This window comes from Gorilla gorilla, chromosome 8, assembly GCF_029281585.2.
Source record: "Gorilla gorilla gorilla isolate KB3781 chromosome 8, NHGRI_mGorGor1-v2.1_pri, whole genome shotgun sequence".
NCBI lineage: Eukaryota > Metazoa > Chordata > Mammalia > Primates > Hominidae > Gorilla > Gorilla gorilla.
The window spans coordinates 113,958,547-113,969,489 of record NC_073232.2 but is presented as its reverse complement, the minus strand read 5'-3'; the positions used below and the strand labels follow the sequence as shown (position 1 = coordinate 113,969,489).

The 10,943-nt window shown below is 44.5% G+C and overlaps 1 protein-coding gene across 7 annotated transcripts in view; it reads left to right on the top strand.

Moving 5' to 3' along the window:
- Window positions 1-6,791: 6,791 nt before the first annotated feature.
- The window catches only part of FBXW4 (F-box and WD repeat domain containing 4), an 84,903-nt gene continuing 80,751 nt past the window's right edge, over window positions 6,792-10,943 (top strand). For 2 of the 7 annotated variants that reach the window (XM_019035195.4, XM_055352773.2), the window contains exon 1: window positions 6,811-7,630. In XM_019035195.4, coding sequence (XP_018890740.4) covers window positions 6,828-7,630 — 803 coding nt within the window. In that variant the 5' untranslated portion in view covers window positions 6,811-6,827. Of the gene's footprint in view, window positions 7,631-10,943 lie in introns of all 7 variants that reach the window. The other 5 variants (XM_055352772.2, XM_019035194.4, XM_055352774.2 and 2 more) reach the window with 5 other exon arrangements.

Genomic DNA, 10,943 nt, shown 5'->3' with positions numbered 1-10,943 from the left:
TTAAGTTCTTTCTTACATTTAGGTGTAAATACCTCTGAGGTTTTTTTCTTTTAAAAAATGATTATCTATGTAATACATACTCACTGCACAAGACTTTAAAAATGCAAGAAAAGTATAAAGCAGCAGCAAATAGAACTACCCATAATTCCATCTCTCACAAGCAACCATTTCTAGCTTTTTGTCATATTTCCTTCCAGTTTTTTTTCTTCTGCATAAAATAACTATTTTTATTTCTATTTATTTATTTTTTTGAGACAGAGTTTCACTGTCACCAGGCTGGAGTGCAGTGGTACAATCTCGGTTCTCTACAACCTCCACCTCCCAGGTTCAAGGGATTCTCCTGCCTCAGCCTCCTGAGTAGCTGGGACTACAGGCGCGCACCACCATGCCCAGCTAATTTTTGTATTTTTAGTAGAGACGGGGTTTCACCATGTTGGCCAGGATGGTCTTGATCTCTTGACCTTATGATCCACCTGCCTTGGCCTCCCAAAGTGCTGGGATTACAGGCATGAGCCATCGCGCCTGGCCAAAATAACTATTTTTAAATAGCACTTGCTTGAAATTATTTCATAGGTGGTAAAATATTTTATCTTTGAATATGGCAAAGAAGATGGATTCATATAAAACCAGAGCAGATCTTGGTGGTACTTCAAGATATAAACTACCAACCCAATAGATAATTTCTGAAAATAACATTTTAGAGTCTCTTCCTCTATTTTTGAGAAGCTTGAATATTTACAAATACAGCATTCACTGTGAGACTTCTTGTTTCTTTTCCTTTCTAAGACTTTTAACTTGTCGTTTATTTTACTATTACATGAAACACATTTTATTTTAATTTTTGAAGTTTTAGTGTTTTTTGAGACAAGGTCTCATTCTGTTGCCCAGTTTGGAGTGCAGTGGCATGAACATGGCTCACTGCAGCCTCAACTTTTTGGGCTCAAGTACTCCTCTAGCTTCAGCTTCACGAGTAGCTGGGACTACAGGTATACACCACCACACCTACCTAATTTATTCTTACAGTTTTTAGAGATGGGGGTCTCGCTGTGTTGCCCAGGCTGGTCTTGAACTCCTGGGCTCAAGCAATCTTCCTGCCTCAGCCTCCCAAAGTGCTGGGATTACAGGGATGAGTCACCACACCCAGCCTTATTTAAATAAGGTTTGAGGAAACTTGGGTAGCTGGTTAAAACTCTGGCAATGATCTAGGTTTCAAATCACCAAATTCCTTTTTGCATGGTGTATAGACTCATGACAACTCTTATTTTTTTAAAGACTTTATTTTGTAAAAGTGTACATGCTTCTTATTAAAAAATTAATACAGAAAAGTACAAAGTAAAATCCCAAAATTCTATCACCTAAAAAAACCATTATTAACATTATTCCACAAACCTTCCCTTTGCATATATACACAGAGAGATAAATTTACACAAAAGGCTCACACATACCGTACATAGTTACTAAATGAGGATGAAGCAAAATGAAGAAATTGAAGAAAATGAAGCTGAAACAAAATGAAGGAATTACCAAATTTTAGCTAAATGTTCTTTTGCAAGACACTTTAGTTCCTAACAATCCCTTTGAAGTTTTGAAAAAAGATTATGAAAAGCATTAAGAGTTTGAAAGTCTACATAATTAACTTTTTTTTTTTTTTTTTTGAGACAGGGTCTTGCTCTGTTGCCCATGCTGAAGTGCCTTGGTGTGATCATGGCTCACTGCAGCCTTGACCTCCCAGGCTCAACTGGTCCTCCCACTTCAGCCTCCGAAGTAGCTGGGACCACAGATGTGTGTCACCAAGCCCGGCTAATTTTTTAAAATTCTTTTGTAGAGACAGGATCTTCCAGTGTTGCCCAGGCTGGTCTTGAACTCCTGGAGGCTGGTCTTGAACTCCTGGGCTCAAAAACAATCCTCCTACCTCAGCCTTCCAAAGTGCCAGGATTACAGGTGTGAGCCACTGTGGCTGGCTGGAAAACTCTTCTAATAATGGCTGGCATGTAGTAAGTGCTTATAGTAAATGTAAGCCAATGCTATTATAGAGGAATAATGGTGAGCATCTGGGCCCACGTATGATATTGAAATCTGTCACTCACAAAATAATCTCTTTGTCTCTCATTCATCTCAGAATAATTTTCCTGTTAAATCTACCAGCTCCTGAGGGGCCCTGAGGGTATAACCAATGAGTATGTGGGCACCAATGTAATGAATGTGTGAATAGGTGATTCTGTCATCTGTTTATAAGAATGACCAGAATACAAAATTCTAGCCTTTTTACAACCCTAAACATATGCTATGTGCTACCAATAACAGCAACAATCACCATCATGCTTGTCACTTACAGGTACACACTAACATAAAGAACTTTATATCTCTGCTTTAAAATCCTCTTTAAAAGTAAACTATTAGCCTGGGTAACATGGTGAGACCTTGTCAATGAAATAAAAAAATTAGCCAGGCACCTGTAGGCCCAGCTGCTCTGGGGCTGAAATGGGAGGATTGCTTGAGCCCAGGAGGTCAAGGCTGCAGTGAGCCAAGATCATGCTACTGCACTCCAGCCTAGGTGACAGAGTGAGACGCTGTCTCAAAAAAAAAAAAAAAAAAAAGGTAAATTAATGTTAGTGTTTCTAAATACCCACAAAATTATGAAATTTATATTATGTCTTAAGTTTTTTTTTTGTTTGTTCGTTTTTGAGATGGAATCTCACTCTGTCACTCAGGCTGATGTGAAGTGGTGCAATCTCAGCTCACTGCAACCTCCGCCTCCTAGGTTTAAATGATTCTCCGGCCTCAGCCTCCTTAGCAGCTGGGACTACAGGTGTGCAGCACCACGCCTGGCTAATTTTGTACTTATAGTAGAGACAGGGTTTCACCATGTTGGCCAGGCAGACAAGCCTGACCTCAGGTGATCTGCCTGCCTCGGCCTCCCAAAGTGCTGGGATTACAGGCGTGAGCCACCACACCCAGCCAATATTGTGTCCACTGTTTTCAGTTTATTAATCTATAAATTAATTTTTTTAAATAAAAAAGCTTTATGAAAACAAAGGTAGATTTCACCTCCCTGCCTTATTTCATGATGATTCCTGAATCTGAACTTCAAGGGAGTTGATGACTTTTACTTAAAGATGTTCTGGGCCGGGCGGGGTGGCTCATGCCTGTAATCCCAGCACTTTCGGAGGCCAAGGCGGGTGGATGGTCTGAGATTGGTAGTTCAAGACCAGCCTGGCCAGCATGGTGAAACCTCGTCTGTACTAAAAATACAAAAATTAGCTGGTCGTGGTGGCAGGTGCCTGTAATCCCAGCTACACAGGAAGCTGAGGCAGGAGAATCACTTGAACCCAGGAGGCGGAGGTTTCAGTGAGCCGAGATCGCGCCATTGCACTACAGCCTGGGCAACAGAGTGAGACTCTGTCTCAAAAAAAAAGATGGTCAAGTCCACCAAAGTCTTTCTACCTTCCTCTTTTCTGAGTATTAATATATTTATTTTCTTTGACAGAAAAATGCTATTCAGGTCCTTCATGAAGACATGCATTTACTTTTATTACAAACTCATCTTTTCAGCCACATCTTTTCAGTTGCTTTTTTATTTTTGACACTCTATCCCAAAAAAGAATTTTAAAAGTAAATTTTAGGATACAATTTTTAAGTTTGGTTACATCCCAAATTGGATTTTTCTTTGTTGGGGGCAGGGAAAGGGAGAGTTGATGAAAAATTCTAGCTGCTTCTCTGAGCTAAGGCTAAAGGTTTTCTTCTTTGTTGTTTTCTTTATCACATGTTTGGTAATTTAGGGACACACATCACCACCAAATAACAGATTATATGCCAATTTTCCATTTTGGCTTTGCTTTTTTTCCTGCATAGTGAGTATGTTGACTTTTATGGAAATCATTACATTACAAATTCTAGGCTAAGAGTTTACCTGATCTCTAGTTTGAATGTGAAAGAGGATGATTTGATGTTTTTTTTTATTTTTCTCTCACCCAGGCTGGAGTGCAGTAGCGCGATCTCGGTTCACTGCAACCTCCGCCTCCCGGGTTCAAGCAATTCTCCTTCCTCAGCCTTCCCAGTAGCTGGGACTACAGGCGCCTTTCGCCACGCCCAGCTAATTTTTTTGTATTTTTTAGTAGAGACGGGTTTTCACAGTGTTGTCCAGGCTGGTTTTGAACTCCTGAGCTCAGGCAATCTGCCCGCCTCGGCCTCCCAAAGTACTAGGATTACAGGCGTGAGCCACCGCGCCCGGCCGCTTTAATGATGCGCCCGGCCGCTTTAATGATGACCGCTAAATGATGCTTTAATTTCTCCATTAATGAGGGCCGGGGGCAGTGGCTCACTCCTGTAATCCCAGCACTTTGGGAGGCTGAGGCGGGCAGATCACGAGGTCAGGATATCGAGACCATCCTGGCTAACATGGTGAAACCCCGTCTCTACTAAAAATACAAAAAATTAGCTGGGCGTGGTGGCGGGTGCCTGTAGTCCCAGCTACTCGGGAGGCTGAGGCAGGAGAATGGCGTGAACCCGGAAGGCGGAGCTTGCAGTGAGCCGAGATCGCGCCACTGCACTCCAGCCTGGGCAACAGAGTGAGACTTCGTCTCAAAAAAAAAAAAAAAAAAAAAAGGCCGGGCAAGGTGGCTCATGCCTGTAATCCCAGCACTTTGGGAGGCCGAGACAGGCGGATCACGAGGTCAGGAGATCGAGGCCATCCTGGCTAACACTGTGAAACCCCGTCTCTACTAAAAATACAAAAAAATTAGCCGGGCACAGTGGCGGGCGCCTGTAGTCCCAGCTACTCGGGAGGCTGAGGCAGGAGAATGGCGTGAACCCGGGGGGTGGAGCTTGCAGTGAGCCGAGATTGCGCCACTGCACTCCAGCCTGGGCGACAGAGTCAGACTCTGTCTCAAAAAAAAATTCTCCATTAATGAAAATAAAGTAAATTACACTTGCGTGATTATGGATTTTAATCCTGATTTATGTTGGGTTAAAGAAGTTTTAGTGCCTCCACTAAAAATGAGATAGAATATAGATGAACTACTCAGCTTTACTATGTATCCTGAATGAGTTAAGTACTCAAACAGTAAGAAATTACAAACATCTCTAACACAAATCTAAACACAAAATGCAGGAACCATATTCCTGCTACATCATTTGTCTTCCTTCTTGATTTGCTCATAGTACACAAATGTAGCAAAATCAATAAATATTGAACTCATGACATCACCTAAATATGAAGTATTCCTGCCTTAGTAGTCTTCTAACAGTATGGTACCTGTGAATAAGTAAATTTCTTTATAATGATCTCTAAAACATGGCTTAAATTCTTTGGCTGCATTGAAATCTATAAAACAGTGCTTTCAATAAACCACTGCCTTGAGTTTGGAAATCGTTTTCTACACAAAGTCTTTGTTGCATTTGGAGGGGGGGAGGGATGGCATTTTTTTGTAACAGGATTTGACCTGTAACTATTATTAAGAATTTTCTTAGAGGAGTTCAAAGCATTTTACAGGGATCATCTCATTTATCCCTCGAAAGTAAGGCAGAGGCATTATCTCCACTACAGATTGAGAACACTAAAAGGCCAAGATAGGTGGGGCTTTTTGTTGTTGTTTTGCTAAGATCAAAAAGTAATTCTAGGGCAAAGCCAGATTCCGGTCTGACCTTGTTACATGATGCTTCTTGCAGCATCATAATACAATGTAGTTGCTTCCCTAGGTTTCTTTTTGGCTATGCTAGGTGTTGAATAATTCTCGGGGTCAATTTTTATTCTTCCCTGCTCCCTGAAAATGAGTGTTAAGATGTAGATAAGTACAAAAGAAAACTCTCCAATCCTTCCTACCTGGATTTGGAGTACAGGATAAACAGACAGAAATTGGCATCTTCCTCCCCTCCTCCAAGTTTTACTGCCTAGCCCAATGCTAATAGAAAAATAACCCGAGCCACAAATGCAAGTCCCATGTATAATTTTAAATTTTCTAGTAGTTACATTAAAATATATTGTATTTAGCCCAATACAGCGTATCCAAAATATTAACACTTCAACACGTAATCAATATAAAATTATTGAGATATTTTGCATTCTTTTTTTTTGTATGGCTTCAAAATCTGGTGTGCATTTCTCACTTATAGCTCATTTCAATTTGTATTAGCCACATTTCAAATGCTCAGCAGCCACATGTGACGAGGGAGGACACTGTTGGACAGCACAGGTCTAGACCTCAGTAGCTCTCCCTTCAGATTAATGCCATGTGAATCGAATGGGTGGTATGAAGAATGGATGCTGAGTCCTTGGAGAATCAACTTGCACTTGGGTGGTGACTGATAAGAAGCCCTAGCTGTGCCATTTCCTGATACATGACTGTTTTTGAAGTTATGGACTCAGGATCTAGAAGACTGCAAATCCCCAAATACGTCTAACACCCAAGCTCACGCCAGGACCGTGCTTCCCGGCCTGTGTGAGAACCTAAGCTATGGAACCTGTCAACTTCTAGGGCTGCAGATTCGTTGGGCCCTCACATGTGGCCAGTGGAAAGGAGGCATCACTCGAGGAAGAGGAGGGCTTCTAGAGGGGCAAGGCCACCCAACTAGGGGCTTCTTGAGGGCAGGTGCTCCAAATGGCCGCTTCCTGAGGGCAGCGGGTCCTCTTGTGGCCTCAGGCAGGGCCCTGAAACCGGCCTCACGTGTTTGCAGCGCGAACTCCTGTGCTTCCACCAAGCGCTCTCGGGGATGCGGGGGTGGTGTCAGCGCCCCGGCCCCAGCCCGCACCCCGAAGTGGCTCCAAGGCCGCAGGTGTGAGGGGCGTGCCCAGGGCTCGGCCCGCGCCGCCCCATGTGACCCGGTCCGACATGGTGTCGCCTCCTCCCGGGGCGGCGGCGGTGGCGGCTCGCGCTGGGCTCCGCGTCGGGCCGGCCCCGCGGCCGCTCATGGGCAGCCAGGGCCGCTCGGGGCCCCCCGGGAACGGCGGGCCCGGCGAGGGCGAGGGCGGAGAGGCGAGGAAGCTGCAGGAAGGGAGGGTGGCGAGGGGGAAGCGAAGGAAGGGGAAGGGGAAGGGAAAAGCGAGAGCGGGGCAAGGCGGAAGAGGAAGCGGGGCGGAAGGGAAGCCCGGGCCGCAGACGGCGAAGGAGGCAGCCGGGCCGGGGGCTGACGGCGGAGCGAGGGCATGCCCAAGGGAGGAAGCAGAGGGAGGCGGAAGCGTGGAGGAAGGGGCGAGAGGCATCGTCAAGGGAGTTGAGGGGAGCGCAGGGGCCAGGAAGGAGGCACAAGGAAGAGAGTATGGGAAGAAGGAGGAATGGAGGGTCAGGGCTAGGCGGCGGGAGGGCGCCAGGCCGGGAAGAGCACAGGGACGAGGGGGTCAGGCTTGGGCCGACATCGCGGGGACAGGGGTGGCCATGGCGGCGGCGGCCGGGGAGGAGGAGGAGGAGGAGGAGGCGGCTCGGGAGGCGGCTGCCCGCCCGGCCGCGGGGCCTGCGCTCTGGCGCCTGCCGGAGGAGCTGCTGCTGCTCATCTGCTCCTACCTGGACATGCGGGCCCTCGGCCGCCTGGCCCAGGTGTGCCGCTGGCTGCGGCGCTTCACCAGCTGCGATCTGCTCTGGCGCCGGATAGCCCGGGCCTCGCTCAACTCCGGCTTCACGCGGCTCGGCACCGACCTGTAAGCGTCCGCTCGCCCGCCCGCTCCCCGCCCCGGGCCGGCCCCGCGTCCCGGGAAAGGGCGGGGCGCCGCGGCCTGGTCGGCCCAGGGTCGTGTCGCACCCCGAGTTTCTAGGCCTACACCTGGCCTCCGCCTACACCCTTTCCCGAGCACTCTCGGGGACCCCTTTGCCCCTCCTCCCCAAGGCCTCCATCTGAGGCAGCCTCCCGAGAGCATCCCTCCGTAGGCACCCTCCCGGGGGGGCGCTCCTCACAATTAGCCATCTTAGGCACTCCCTACAGCTTTCGATTGTGTGTTTTTGCAGAGGTTTAGCTGCCCCGGTTCCTTCGCCCCAGAGGAGCCAGTCTGGTACGGTGCTTTGGACGGTTCCTTGAGTCCAGGTCTAGGACTCAGGTTCCTTAAGTGGTCTATCATAAATTTTTGTGGACTTTCATCTTTCATCCTCCCTACCCTTTTCTAAAGGTTGTTAAGCTTCAGGGCTCGGACCTTAAGGGAAGGCCCTCGGTCCCAGAGTTCAGCCATAGTTTATGACTTCATATAGGCAGAGCGACACGAAAAAGGGGGCCTGCTTGAGGCAGGAGGCTGGAGTCTGTCCAGGATGTGTACAAGACATGGTATTGCAATTTGGCCTGTTTTTGGTAGGGTCTGAGACCTGTGAATGAAAAACTTTTCTGAACCACTTAAACTGTTAAATAGGAAGGAAAAAACATGTAGGGAATTGGGGGAGTAAGAGCTTTCAGATTGCCCCCTATTCCACCCATTTTTTAAAAAGTAGTTCTTTCTAGTACATTATGACAACATTAAAGAACGTTTTTAAAAACATTAAAAGCCATAATACCATCACCTCTAGACAATTATTTTCATTTAAAAACCTTTTCAGTTGCACATATAATTGCTATCTTACTGATCCTAACAGAATAGGTACATAGTAAATGTTTGTGGGCTGTCGCATAATGAGATTAAAGAACATCCCTCTACTATTAAACTTACATGTTGTGTTCAGCTTTTTGTTATTATAGATAATAATGAAATAATGCATTTTTGAGTAACAGCTTTACTGAAATATAAGTCACGTGTCATTACCATACATATTTTTAAAAAATCAGTTCCTTAGGATAAAGTCTCAAGGTGGCATTATAGCAAAGGTTATGGTTTGCAGAGGTGCTGTACCAAATTATAGTGGGACCAGCACAGAGTGAACAAATTTTATGTGAGAATTTAGAAAATCTTTGCTACTTCAGTGGTCATTTAAGCTACCAAAGTTGTGTTATTTTGCATCTCTTTTACCACTGGCTGGGATAAATATATTCCCATGTGTTTGTTTCACCTGCGAGACTGTCTCTTCCCACTCTTTGCCCATTTATTACTGGGGTCCTCTTGTTTTTCCTATAAATTTGGAATCTTTGTGGGTCTTAGATGTTAGAATCTAGTCTGTCATCTTTGATCCAGATATTTTTCCCAGTCAATTCATTTTACTTTACTGTTTTACACTTTATTAGGCTCTGCCAGTCTTTTGTGATTTTTTTCTCTTTTTCTCCCCAAAGCTGAGAAATTTATAATTCCTCCACAGACCTGCTAAATCTGTTCCCCACTAGTTTTCTTACAAATTTGATTTTTTTTTTTTTTTGAGACGGAGTTTCACTCTTGTTGCCCAGGCTGGAGTGCAGTGGTGTGATATCGGCTCACTGCAACCACCTCCTGGGTTCAAGCGATTCTCCTGCCTCAGCCTCTTGCGTAGCTGGGATTACAGGCATGCACCACCACACCCAGCTAATTTTGTATTTTTGGTAGAGATAGGGTTTCTCCATCTTGGTCAGGTTGGCCTCCAACTGCCGACCTCAGGTTATCTGCCCACCTCGGCCTCCCAAAGTGCTGGGATTACAGGCATGAGCCATGGCGCCTGGCCTAATTTGATTTTTTAATAGTTAACACTTTCATCAATATCACTTTTGGTGCAAGAGGTGAATTCAACTTACTATTGTTGTCTACAACTTTGTTAAGTAATTCTCTTTTCCTTTGTTTTGGAAAGCTTATTTTGCCATATAATAAGTTTATATATATATATTATATATAATATACACATGTATATACACATAGACATATGTGTGTATATTGGATCTATATCTGAACTCTTCATTGTGTGTCACTGATACAGTTTTCCATTTCCATACTATTTTAAATATTGTTACTTTTTGATAGAGTCTAGTAATCTGTCAGGGTAAGATTATCCTGTTGGATTTATGTGTGTGTGTCACTTCTACACTTCTGTTCAACTCCCTGTCAAAAAAAAAAATTCTGTACTTTTTCAAGGACTTTTGTGGTTTTCATGATAAAGTTCTTACATATGTGTTGTTGCACTTACTCCTATGTATTTCCGAAAATGTTATGCATTTCGTTTTTATTGCAGATATACTCTCTTCAGTATGTTTTCTGGCTGGGTATTACTGAATGTAGAAGATTACTCTACTCTTGTAAATTTTGAATTTGATGGTTTTTTATTCTAGGATGATTTTATTCATGATAATGGTTCCTTGGGACTTCTTGGGCATGCAGTCTTGTCACCTGCAGAAATAGTTTTTTATTCTCTTCCTTTCTTATGAGAATAACTCTTTCAAAGAATATTATCAGTTGACCTATAAGAGAAGTCTAAAGTGACTGTAACCCAAGCTAGTTAAGGCGAAGTTTGGCTTTCTCTCTCTTCGTATAGAGATTGAGTGAATGAATGAAAGAATTGGTGTTTATTTTCAAATGCTCTAAAAGAGAGATATTGGGAATGAATCTACATTCTGTAGCAGTAATAACAACAAAAAAAAGAAAGTGAATTTATGGTGTAAAATGCTTTGAGATTGCCAAATGATATGGCTTTATTATTTATTAGACATGTGTGTTTTGATTTCTCGCCCGTGTCCTAGGATAAGGTGTCCTGGCCTTCTAGGGAAGTTATTTTGCCATAGCACTTGATAAAGAGCAGGGTCACTGCTCGGGTTTTCTGGATTGAGGGAAGAAGTTATGCGTGTTACAGCAGGTGGAGAGAATGTTTACCAGTGTGGTCCGTTTCTGGACAGCTGCAGAGACTTAATAAGCCACTGAGAGAGGTGGTTGTCATCCCTGGAGGGAGAAGGCATGCACCCCAGTCCACTTAGGGAGTCAGCGAACCCAGGCCCAAAGTACAGCAAGAGTATGGCTGCTTGGATAGTGGCAGGGCTGTCGTTCATTGCTTTGTGCTAATTAACTGCAGACTAGATAAGTGAGATGAGTTTTTATCAGCATTACACAAAACTTGATTTGACCAGAAGCCACATAACCTCACTGG